This window comes from Oncorhynchus kisutch, linkage group LG22 (assembly GCF_002021735.2).
Source record: "Oncorhynchus kisutch isolate 150728-3 linkage group LG22, Okis_V2, whole genome shotgun sequence".
Taxonomy (NCBI): domain Eukaryota; kingdom Metazoa; phylum Chordata; class Actinopteri; order Salmoniformes; family Salmonidae; genus Oncorhynchus; species Oncorhynchus kisutch.
In genome coordinates, this window is record NC_034195.2 from 29,260,990 (window position 1) to 29,274,330 (window position 13,341).

Sequence of the window (13,341 nt, forward strand, 5' to 3'; positions counted from 1 at the left end):
TTCCCATCGAAACTTTTAAACGTTGTAAAGCAAATACTGGAACAATACTTCTGACATAGAATGTGAGGAATGGTCAGAGGTGATCTAAACAATAATAATGTCATTTGGTTGGTTAGAGTGTTGGACTAGTAACCGGAAGGTTGCAAGTTCAAACCCCCGAGCTGACAAGGTACAAATCTGTTGTTCTGCCCCTGAACAGGCAGTTAACCCCCTGTTCCTAGGCCATCATTGAAAATAAGAATTTGTTCTTAACTGACTTGCCTAGTAAAATAAATATCTGTGAAGTGTCCATCCTCTACATTGTGGAAAAATTATGATAGTGTTTTTGTTAAGAGAGGGATGTGATCTTAGAAACTATAAGAGGAAATTGTTTCTATAACTTTGCACAAGTGAGTAGTCACCGCCCCCTTGAGTGAGGTCAGAGAGTGTGTCAGCCTCACGAACCGCCCCTTTTGAAGAACTGTATAAAATGAGGGGTTAAGAATTAACATATGAGACCAGAGAGGCGTTGAGCTGCAGCTCACGTCCAAAGTGGTTCGAACTCTGAAATCTCAACACGAGGTAGAGACAATAACATCACCTCCCGGACAATCACTGGTACGGCTGATTAGCTGTCGTAAGTAAAGTATCTAGAAAAGTGAACTTAAGTGGGACCATTCTACTACGCTTATCAAAAATGTTTAACAACCGCTCTCGTGGTGCCCCAAATCCTGAGTTCATTGTTACATGATTAATTTAATCGGTTCTGTTCCATTTCAGTACTGCCTGATGTCCACTAAGCAAAGCAAAGTCACACACACACACATACACACGCGCACACACACACTATTTCAAACATGCACACACCATTCCTAAAGGGTTCCTAAATAAAGTGAGACAGGAAACAGTTTCTGAAAGCACTGCTATGGGATCACCAGCAGAGAACATATGGATTTTTTAGAGGAGAGAGGGAGTATAGTGGGAGAGGAAGTGGGGGGGAGAGAATGGAGATGGAAAAGGAAGAGTATGGGATAAAAAAACGTCAAAGGGTAAGAGAAAGAAGGCACGGGAAAGAGAATGGGGGGCTAACAGTTGGACTTGCCTGAGTTTGACTCTCTGATGTGAAGGGATTTTCAATCCCCAGTTTCAAAGAGATGTGGTCCCAGAGTGGGTCTGTCTGAAGACTGGGTCTGTCAGCATGGAGACCACAGGGTGGAGGGTTGTACAGGAGTGTGTTCTTTTCAGTGGTGTCCTCCTAATTATTTTCCCATCTGAATGTGGCTTTGTCTCGTTAATTTGCTCTGATAAATGTTCAAGCAATATGGTGCATGCCGGGCCAGCCTATTGTCTTCAGACAGACTCCTATGATCTGCTCGTCCCTCAACCGACCTATCAGTCAGTGCAGGCAGAATCGTTACGCTATCTGACGTAAGACAATGAAGTCAGCCAGGTATTTACTGCATCAGTCCAAAGTTACCAGAACAGAGGAAAGGAGAGGTGGAGAGGAAGCCACTTTGAGCTATTGAGGTGTGGGAAGGACATGCTAAACCTTAAGGAACATACAACAGATGACACAGAGAAGAAGACACCAGGAAACCATCTTGAGAACATTCAGCAATAATTTATTTTCATAATCTGAAAAACCACCAATTCTTCTCATCTGGACAATCCATCATCAGGTGCCAACAACACCATTTAGAAAAATGGAAAGTTCCTATACAAAGTCTTAATAGAAAAAAGAATAAATTAACTGTGGAATTCAGTATTTTTTTGTGTCAATTCCACATAGTTTTTTTCTACAACACCTTTTTTTCATCAGGTTACAGTTGAAGAGAACCAATAAAATCAGGTTACATGCTCTATGGTCTGGTGGATGGGTGTCCTACTGCCTAAAGGGATGGTCTTTGCTCTGCACAACGTATTAAAACTATTGACAACAATGAGGAGAGTCTATATCCTACGTGACAAAGCGGTAACTGGTCATCATATAGCACCTGAAAGGAATTTTTACTATGTCAGAACTTAGAAACAAAAACCAAAGAAAGAACTAATACTGGTTCATATAAAAAGGAACATGGTTATGTTAAACCCCCACTTAGGCTTACAGTGAATGTTAAAACCCCCACTTAGGCTTACAGTGAATGTTAAAACCCCCACTTAGGCTTACAGTGAATGTTAAAACCCCCACTTAAGCTTACAGTGAATGTTAAAACCCCCACTTAGGCTTACAGTGAATGTTAAAACCCCCACTTAAGCTTACAGTGAATGTTAAAACCCCCACTTAGGCTTACAGTGAATGTTAAAACCCCCACTTAGGCTTACAGTGAATGTTAAAACCCCCACTTAGGCTTACAGTGAATGTTAAAACCCCCACTTAGGCTTACAGTGAATGTTAAAAACCCCACTTAGGCTTACAGTGAATGTTAAACCCCCCACTTAGGCTTACAGTGAATGTTAAAAACCCCACTTAGGCTTACAGTGAATGTTAAAAACCCCACTTAGGCGTACAGTGAATGTTAAAAACCCCACTTAGGCTTACAGTGAATGTTAAAAACCCCACTTAGGCGTACAGTGAATGTTAAAAACCCCACTTAGGCTTACAGTGAATGTTAAAAAACCCACTTAGGCTTACAGTGAATGTTAAAACCCCCACTTAAGCTTACAGTGAATGTTAAAAACCCCACTTAGGCTTACAGTGCCCCTCTGTAGAACGTACAGGAAAGAGGTTGATAAAAGAGTTCATCTTTAACTATAAAAATGTTTATGTTTCTATGGAGTACAGACAGTATGGGCATAGGGGACCTAGAAGAGGGTACAGCACACATCATCACCACATTGGGTTCAAAGGTCAGAGGGGCCAGGAATCAAAAGTCAAACTGGGGGTTTGGGGGTGTTGTCATGGATATAGAATGCTTCTCTGTCTAGGAGGAAAAGGTGAGTGGAGAAGGGGAGTATTTTTGTTTTTTTGAGCATGCATGGAATGGTGTGAGCTAGCAGAGGTATCTCATCCATGGGAAATGGTCAGGCTAATGAGCCTTAGCCTAGCTGATGTGGTTCTAAAGAGGTAAACAACAGGAGTTCAAAGTTCAGAAGAAACACAGCATTTTTACCAGGACTTTGCAGTGTGGCAGGGTTGGGGGCCGTGAAACTTGTTCAAACTGAACTGAATTAGTCCACCATGCCGCTTGGTGCAAGTTCAACTCATTTGACGGGGTCAGATTTTTGTGCAACATATAAACAATGTTTTCAGATGTTTGTTTAATATAAGCCTTTACAAAGCACAGGCAGGTGTGAGAGAAGGACTGCAATTCTTTGCTTTGTTTGGGGTTTTGTACACTGTCCAGACATACAGCATTACAACAACGTTGGGCAGAGGCTTCTTTTCCCCAGCAGAAAACCAGAAGGTGTGCTTTAAAATACCTGCTTAAGAATTTGTTTGTGACAAGAGTTGGTCTATGTAAGCGAGAGTTATATGGAAACTACACGTTCTCTTTGAGTCACAGCTGTGTTACAGCAGGATACGGTGATGGCCTCCATTACTAAACCAAGGTCAGTTCATTGATGTTCATTGATGACATTACCTACACATGGTGCTTTCAAGACAACTGGGAACTCATAATAAAACGAGATCAAATCATGACAGTGATCTTCAGGTTGGAGAAGTCGGAGCTTTAGGATGATCCCCGAGTTTCCGACTTGGAATTCCGGATGACCGTTCAAAACAGTTTTTCCCAGTTGGAGCTAGTTTTTTTCCCCGAGTTCCTAGTTGTCTTGAACACACTGACGTCCAACGTCTGAGATTTCCGAGTTCCCAGTTGTCTTGAATGCACTGAAGTCCAACGTCGGAGATTTCTGAGTTCCCAGTTCTCTTGAACGGGGCACAATAAAAGCACAATGATATAAACACCCTTCTGGTGCCGGGGTGACATTATTTATATTCTAGATATGTGTGTGTTACTCTTATATAAAGTCTGGATTTACTTTTACATCGTAAATGTGTTGTTATGCAGATGTTTTTAATCCCCTTAGATGTATCAAAAAGCCAGGAGGAGAACTAGATGAAAACTGGTTCTCTATATAGTAGGCCTATAGTCTTCATACATAGTGTGCAACTGTGTATGTTGTGCTCTGGTAACAACACTTAGATTGAATACTTGACACAGTTACAATAGTCAACACCCCACATAGCAGATCCAGCTCTGATTGGTGTATATACCTCTCCCTGATGTTATTTTGGCTCTGGGAAGCAGGTTCTCTATATAGCAGACACTGGGCTTGTTCGACATTACAGCCGACAGTGCAGGTGACTGCTGACTGACTTAGCTACAAATCACCTTGCATCATAAATAACTTATTATTATTTGTAGATCAGTCAGTCAGTCACAATGTACCCATGATATATCATTTTGATGCTCTTGAACACAGCCACTTCCTCTGCTAGACTAGGAACCGGACCCTGTGGGATTTGTAGTTATATGGTTTGTCATGTTAGTGAGTGGCTGTTTTCAGTGCTGGGTTACAGTACAGACTTTAAGCACCACCATAGATGGCACTGATGAGAAAAGTGTGTGTGTCCACAAACAAGATGTGTGTGTTCTGACTGGTGATAGGAGAGACTTTAGGCAGAGAGAATATAGCCTGAGATAGTGACCTGTACAAAAGAGTACCCACTGGAGTTTACAGGCCTCATGCCTGATCTAAATGTTTACCCTCAAATATACTACCCTAGTGTCTGAGACAATGACCAATCGTGGAGTTGGACAGACAGATCGATGTCACAGAGACAGACTGGTCCTTAAATAAGGGTTGCCTCCCATTTTTAACAGAGGACTACGCAGAGAGTCAGATATCACAACGCCTCGAGTGTTTAACATCTCATCAATTTGATCATATGCGCAGCTCGACTATGAAGGAGGGGAGTGCCCTTCGCTGCAGCTGTGTGATCGATCAGCTCCACAGCATACGCCCATCCCCAGAGAGAGAGAGAGGAGTGGGAGACACACACAGTCCTAAACATCCAATCAGCTTTCACTTCTTACCAGGAAGTGAAACGAAGGGGTTGATCCAGATGAAATAGACCACTGAAAGCCTGCAGATATGATTGGAAATAAACACCCAAAACTATATGTGGTCTTAACCTGAAAACTGCTACACATATATCTACAGTTTCAACCATCACAAACTCAAGACATTGGCTTTCAATGAGATTCCTTGCATATTGTGGCTTGGCATTTCAGGGCCCAAACCTTGAATAAGTGTCTGTGGCCTGTGGCACAGTCTGTCCCTGTCTATCTCTGATCTGGCTGTGCAGGGCCCCCAGTCTGTCCATAGTCTCCCAGTACAGCTGACCACAGTCCCCCAGTATACAGGTGTGGCAAAACATCCCAGTCCAGGAGCTCACTGCTCAGTAGAAGTGTGGATCATCCCAGTACAAGAAACTAGTTGATCAGTGTGGCTGGCTGTTGTATACTACCAGTTCAGATTACTGACATCCCAGTAGACGTGCTGAGCAGGATCCCAGTAGAATTGATCAGTCTTTCAGTTCCTTTGAGGACTCCTAGTATTGTGGGGTGTAACTCCCAGTATGATAAACCAGTGTTCCCAGTGTGTCCATGGGACTGGTGCCATTGGTCAGCCAGATGGATCTTTGGTTGTGGGATAGGAGTTGGGATTGGGATTAGGATTTTTGGGAATGTTTGTATGTTTGCCTAGTCTTTCAGATAATCTAGAATTCTCCAATAATCCACTCTGCAGTTTTTCTGAAGAGTGAAAAATATTCTGAAGGTTTTCATAAAGAGGGGTGAATCGAGTCTCTCCCGCATTTTGTTGTTGTTGTTGTAGAAAACGATAGAGAAATAAACTAAAACATAAAACATGAAATGAATGAACCTAGCAGATCAAGCGTACACACACAAAGGTCCAGAACATGAGCCAAAACACATGGGAGCACACTGGCAGCACACTTGGGTCAGGGGTAGATATGAGACAGGGCCTGGTGGGCTGAGTGTAGTCTGGATTTACCCCTCCTCCCCCCTTGCCCATTCCTGGTTATCCTTGGGCTCAGACTGGAGCAGACTCAGGGTCAGAGATTAAAGGTCAGAGTTCACGCTCAGAGTTCAGGATCGGAGGCTATGGTTGGCTGTTCCACAGCAATAGTCGTGTTGGTCCTAGAACCCCTAGTTCAGCCAAGCCCGATATACACAGAAACTGATAAAGGGAAAGATGGATGAAGGGAGGAATGGATGAGGGTTTCCTGCCCATGATAAGGCCAATCTAGTCAGCACTGGAGGAGAGGTTGGTGGGGGCTGTAAGGATCAGTTGAGATGTTGGAGGTTGAGTCAGTAAGGATCAGTGTTGAGGGTCAGTGGGTGGTGGTCAGTAGGTCAGACCAGGGTTCCAGGTTTGGCCTTGTCGTTTCCGTACCACTGGACATCTGCCAGCTCTGAACACAGAGGACTGCTGAGGAAACAGCTATCATTGAATGACCTGCAGAGAGAGAGAGAGAGAGAGAGAGAGAGAGAGAGAGAGAGAGAGAGAGAGAGAGAGAGAGAGAGAGAGAGAGAGAGAGAGAGAGAGAGAGATGGTTTGATGCTTTGATGCTTTGATGGTTACTTCATTTGCCTAGACCTAAAGCTTTTGTGAAAACAACGTGCACAATCCATGATGCCTTTACCTCTTTTCCGGCCTCATTTCAAACTGATCTCTGAATCCTCCTATATCTCTGTCTCTTGGCAGCTCACACGTCCTGTTAGTGTACTAGTCTAAAACTACACTAGGTGACTAGAGTGCATTTATCAATCCCCTTCATGGTTTTATAATGAATTAACTGGTATTATGGTGGATACACCCTGTGGCTGCTGCTTTGCTATCCTTGAGATGGACTGAATGATTAAATCATTAAGAAACACAAATGACTAGAGGGAATCCGGCCGCAATTGACTTGATTGTGCTGCCTGGCTCAGACTTGCTTGTGCTAAAAAAACAAGACAGCGAGTGACTGTGTGACTAGCACCCGTTGTATCTCTCTCCTCCCTGCTGCAGCGACCACCACAGAACATCAACAGTGTTTATCGCGTTGTCTCTCTCTCCTCCCTGCTGCAGCGACCACCACAGAACATCAACAGTGTTTATCGCGTTGTCTCTCTCTCCTCCCTGCTGCAGCGACCACCACAGAACATCAACAGTGTTTATCGCGTTGTCTCTCTCTCCTCCCTGCTGCAGCGACCACCACAGAACATCAACAGTGTTTATCTCGTTGTCTCTCTCTCCTCCCTGCTGCAGCGACCACCACAGAACATCAACAGTGTTTATCGCGTTGTCTCTCTCTCCTCCCTGCTGCAGCGACCAGCACAGAACATCAACAGTGTTTATCTCGTTGTCTCTCTCTCCTCCCTGCTGCATCCCACACCACAGAACATCAACAGTGTTTATAGTGTTGTCTCTCTCTCCTTCCTGCTGCAGCGACCACCACAGAACATCAACCGTGTTTATAGTGTTGTCTCTCTCTCCTCCCTGCTGCAGCGACCACCACAGAACATCAACAGTGTTTATAGTGTTGTCTCTCTCTCCTTCCTGCTGCAGCGACCACCACAGAACATCAACAGTGTTTATCGCGTTGTCTCTCTCTCCTCCCTGCTGCAGCGACCACCACAGAACATCAACAGTGTTTATAGTGTTGTCTCTCTCTCCTTCCTGCTGCAGCGACCACCACAGAACATCAACAGTGTTTATAGTGTTGTCTCTCTCTCCTCCCTGCTGCAGCGACCACCACAGAACATCAACCGTGTTTATAGTGTTGTCTCTCTCTCCTCCCTGCTGCAGCGACCACCACAGAACATCAACAGTGTTTATAGTGTTGTCTCTCTCTTCTTCCTGCTGCAGCGACCACCACAGAACATCAACAGTGTTTATCGCGTTGTCTCTCTCTCCTCCCTGCTGCAGCGACCACCACAGAACATCAACAGTGTTTATAGTGTTGTCTCTCTCTCCTTCCTGCTGCAGCGACCACCACAGAACATCAACAGTGTTTATCGCGTTGTCTCTCTCTCCTCCCTGCAGCAGTGACCACCACAGAACATCAACAGTGTTTATCTCATTGTCCGTGTTGCTGAAGCTGCAACATAATTACAGCCATTTCTGACAGAAAAGTTCATGTTACCGAAATCCCTAATTTGTTTAGGAAAAACATACCCTATTCCCTTAACCCTTGCTCTCTTTATGTGACACATGTACGCATTGCATGCATGTGACCAATAGGGCCTGACCTATAGCAAATCATAGTCACTTCATTAAATTGGTTATAACAAACTCTGAACACCATAATGGATGCAGTGGACATGACTAATAAACTTGAAAAGGGGACTGTTTACTGGTTGCTCAAGAGGTAAAGGGGAAGTCAGATGTGTGGAATAAATTTGACTAATTATGGAAAATACTGGAGATCAAGTAAAAGAAGGTAAAGAGCCAGCTCTGCGTGTGTATTATGTGCCAAACCGGGGCTGTTGGATTACAATATCATTTTTTGTTTGAAACAACACAAAATAAAGAGAACCCAGAGAGTCTGTTGTAATGTATTTTTTTGCTTTTTGTAAAGCCTTTATTACAGCAAAGACTAAAAACAGTCGCATTCAGTCGTGAATGCAATTTCTGAAATGGAACAGTTTAGGGCTATTGATTGTTTATGCTAATTATTCAATGGTTGCTTTGTTTTTTAAAATTTTAAACCTAAAAAGCTTGATTGCATTTCACATCATGAATGACTCGTATGCTGTGTGATGACATTAACTAATGAATGATTGATTGATACAGTAGCCTATATAAGTATTGAAATACAGACCTAAATTAGTTAAGGGATTAAGACTAAACAGGATGTGCTCTTAGGCCAACAGCTCGGTGGTGGTTATAAAAGGCTGCCATACTAAGCCTACTAATGATAATGACATTACTTATTATTGTATTGATGAACATACAAATAATAATAATAATTAACAATAACAATAACAAGGAAATCAAGGGAAAAGGAGGGTTATTATTATGAATATATTTTGTAACAGTGTAAAATACACGAAATAATTATAAATAATACCAGAGGCTGGTCTAAGGTAAAAAAATATGTAAGGCCTTTATTACAGCAGAGCAAAGATTAAAAACAGCCACATTTGTGAGATTGGCTTGGTGTGCACGGAACCAGTAGGTTATTAAAGTCAAACTGGCAACAGAAGCAGGATCGGTCTTATTTCTGTAAATATACAGTGCATTTGGAAAGTATTCAGACCCCTTTGCTTTTTCCACATTCTGTTACCTTCTAGCCTTATTCTAAAATGGATAACAATTATTATGCAGCATTGAAGGTCCTCTATCATTCTTAAATGGAAGAAGTTTGGAACCAACAAGACACTCCCTCGAGCTGGCCGCCCGGCCAAACTGAGCAATCGGGGGAGAAGGGCCTTGGTCAGGGAGGTGACCAAGAACCGGATGGTCACTCTGACAAAGCTCCAGAGTTTGTTCCTCTGTGGAGATGGGAGAACCTTCCAGGAGGACAACCATCTCTGCAGCACTCCACACCAATCAGGCCTTTATGGTAGAGTGGCCAGGCGGAAGCCACTCCTCAGTAAAAGGCACATGACAGCCTGCTTGTGCCTTTTACTTGCACATGAGGAAACCTGGCACCATCCCTATGGTGAAGCATGGTGGTGGCAGCATCATGCTGTGGGGATGTTTCAGCGCCAGGGACTGCGAGACTAGTCAGGATAGAGGGAAAGATGAACGGAGCAAAGTACAGAGTGTTCCTTGATGAAAACCTGCTCCAGAGCGTTCAGGACCGCAGACTGGGGCAAAGGTTTAACATCCAACAGGACAACCACCCTAAGCACACAGCCTAGACAAAGCAGGAGTGGCTTCGGGACAAGTCTCTGAATGTCCATGAGTGGCCCAGCCAGAGTCCGGACTTGAACCCGATCAAACATCTCTGGAGAGACCTGAAAATAACTGTGCAGCGATGTTCCCCATCCAACCAGACAGAGCTTGAGAGGATCTGCAGAGAAGAACTGGAGACACTCCACAAATACAGGTGTGTCCTACACAAGAAGACTTGAGGCTGTAATCACTGCCAAAGGTGCTTCAACAAAGTACTGAGTAAAAGGTCTGAATACTTATGTAAATTTGACATTTCAGTAAAAAAATATATATATATTAGCAAAAATGGCTGAAAACCTGTTTTTCCTTTGTCATTATGGGTTATTATGTGTAGATTGAAAAAAAATCTATTTAATGCATTTTAGAACAAGGATGTAACATAACAACATGTGGGAAAAGTCAAGGGGACTGAATACTTTCTGAATACACTGTATAGGGATGTTTTATAACGCCAGGCACATTTAATAGGCTGTTGATTATAGACCTAATTAAGTTGGGGTTTCCTCTCTCCTCATTTTCTTAGGCAATTAAGACAAGGGCTGTTTTCTCCTCTCTTAACTCCGCTGCTGCCTTCGCTGCATTGTTCTCAATATGCTGGTTAACTTTGCTATTATGCACATAGCAACATGGTCTAGGAAAAGGCACCAATTCAACAGTGCACTGATGTGTTTCAGAACTGAGGACAGCGACCACTATTCAATGTGGGAGAAAGCACATTTGTTTTAAAATAATATAATTTTTATTTCTGTTTCACCATTGTTCTTACATAATACCACCATATACAATTTCAGAAGCACATCTTAGTAATGGACTGAGCCATCCCCACGGCCTCCACAATGGATCAGTCCACTCAGACAGACGTGAATCAGATAGGTGTCTTGTAGACCATATTTAAAAAAAAACATGTTTTGCTACTGCTCGACTAAAGAAATCTCAGTCGACCAACACCCTATCGACCAAATAATCGACCAGTCGACTAAATGGAGTCAGCCCTACAGTACACTGTTAGAAAAAAGGTGTTTTCTAGAACCTAAAGGGTTCTTCAGCTGCCCCCATAGGAGAACCCTTTGAGGAATCCTTTTTGGTTCCAGGTATTACTTTTTCCACAGAGGGTTCTATATAGAACCCAAAAGAGTTCTACCTGGAACCAAATAATACATTTCCTATGTTGACAAGACTTTTTTTCTATTAGGGTACAGTAGTGAAGGTTAGGGTTTACTGTAGAGAGCAGCTACAGGCAGAAACAGGGACAGCCATACACAGCAGACATGCAGTCCAGCTACAGCCATAGAAACGAAGCAGATAGAACACACCATTCCCAAACCTGCTATTAGAATGGATTAATAATGGGAAGACCCTATTCAACTCAGCAGTTGGTACAATACTTAGAATCTAGACAAGGGAGTCTATGTCTATACCCCTGATCTAGTTCAGGTTCTGTTTCTACATACAGTGGCATTCGGAAGTATTCACCTCCATTGGCATTTTTCCTATTTTGTTGCCTTACAACCTGGAATTAAAATATATTTTTTTTGGGGGGGTTTGTATCAATTCATTTACACAACATGCCTACCACTTTGAAGATGCTAAATATGTTTTATTGTGAACAAACAAGAAGACAATTTTTTTTTTAAACTTGAGCGTGCATAACTATTTACCCCCCCCCAAGTCAATACTTTGTAGAGCCAACGTTTGCAGCAATTACAGCTGCAAGTCTCTTGGGGTATGTCTTTATAATCTTGGCACATCTACCCACTGGGATTTTTGCCCATTCTTCATGACAAAACTGCTCCAGCTCCTTCAAGTTGGATGGGTTCTGCTGGTGTACAGCAATCTTTAAGTCATACCACATATTCTCAATTGGATTGAGGTCTGGGCTTTGACTAGGCCATTCCAAGACATTAAATGTTTTCCTTTAAACCACTCGAGTGTTACTTTAGTAGTATGCTTCAGGTCATTGTCCTGCTGGAAGGTGAACCTACATCCCAGTCTCAAATCTCTGGAAGACTGAAACAGGTTTCCCTCAAGAATTTCCCTGTATTTAGCGCCCTCCGTCATTCCTTCAATTCTGACCAGTTTCCCAGTCCCTGTCGATGAAAAACATCCCCACAGCATGATGCTGCCACCACCATGCTTCACTGTGGGGATGGTGTTCTCGCGGGTGTTGAGAGGTATTGGGTTTGCGCCAGACATAGAGTTTTCCTTGATGGCTGAAAAGCTACATTTTAGTCTCATCTGACCAGAGAGGAAGTCTCCCACATGCCTTTTGGCGAACACCAAACATGTTTGCTTATTTTTGTTGGCCACTCTTCTGTAAAGTCCAGCTCTGTGGAGTGTACAGCTTAAAGTGGTCCTATGGATAGATACTCCAATCTCCGCTGTGGAGCTTTGCAGCTCCTTCAGGGTTATCTTTGGTCTCTTTGTTGCCTCTCCGATTAATTCCCTCCTTGCCTGGTCTGTGAGTTTTGGTGGGTGGCCCTCTCTTGGCAGGTTTGTTGTGTTGCCATATTCTTTCCATTTTTTAATACTGGATTTAATGGTGCTCCATGGGATGTTCAAAGTTTTGGATATTTTTTTATAACCCAACCCTGATCTGTACCTCTCCACACCTTTGTCCCTGACCTGTTTGGAGAGCTCCTTGGTCTTCATGGTGCCGCTTGCTTGGTGGTGCCCCTTGCTTAGTGGTGTTGCAGACTCTGGGGCCTTTTAGAACAGGTGTATATATACTGAGATCATGTGACAGATCATGTGACATTTAGATTGCACACAGGTGGACTTTATTTAAATAATGATGTGATTCTGAAGGTAATTGGTTGATCTTATTTAGGGGCTTCATAGCAAAGTGGTGAATATGTACGTACCACCTTTCCGTTAAATTTATTTATTTTTTTCTTAATTTCACTTCACCAATTTGGACTGTTTTGTTTATGTCCATTACATGAAATCCAAATAAAAATACATTTAAATTACAGGTTGTCATGCAACAAAATAGGAAAAATGCCAAGGGGAGTGAATACTTCTGCAAGGCACTGTATCTAGTCAAGCGGATCTAGTTCTACGTCCCTAATCTAGTTCAGGTTTCTATGTCTTTGTGTCAGGGCTCATTCTACGGGGTGTGTTTCTACGTGTTCAGACAGGTTTGGTTCTATGGTCTATGGTTCTACATTGTTGTTCTGTTGTTCTCTGGTCTATCTGTTGTGTTTCCAGGTCTGTGTTCTGGCAGAGTCCTGGCAGACAGACAGTACCTCTATGCTTCAGAGCTGGGCTGAGGGGGAGACTGACACACGTCTTCAGTAGGAGAGCTGTCTGCTGTACCGCTAAACCAGGAAACACACAGACAGACAGACAGCAGAGAGGTTAGTACAGACAGAGAGGGAGAGAGATGAGCAGGGACGGAATGAGGAGGAAAAAGAGAGAAAAGCGAAAGAGAAAGATAGTAGATAACAA

General features: G+C 43.1%; 1 protein-coding gene across 13 annotated transcripts in view; it reads right to left on the reverse strand.

The window, feature by feature from the left end:
• Nucleotides 1-1,580: 1,580 nt before the first annotated feature.
• LOC109866952 (FERM domain-containing protein 4A) overlaps nucleotides 1,581-13,341 on the reverse strand; it is a 192,940-nt gene continuing 181,179 nt past the window's right edge. For 9 of the 13 annotated variants that reach the window (XM_031801194.1, XM_031801196.1, XM_031801198.1 and 6 more), the window contains exon 24: nucleotides 1,581-6,465. In XM_031801194.1, coding sequence (XP_031657054.1) covers nucleotides 6,363-6,465 — 103 coding nt within the window. In that variant the 3' untranslated portion in view covers nucleotides 1,581-6,362. Of the gene's footprint in view, nucleotides 6,466-13,139; nucleotides 13,212-13,341 lie in introns of all 13 variants that reach the window. The other 4 variants (XM_031801192.1, XM_031801193.1, XM_031801199.1 and 1 more) reach the window with 1 other exon arrangement.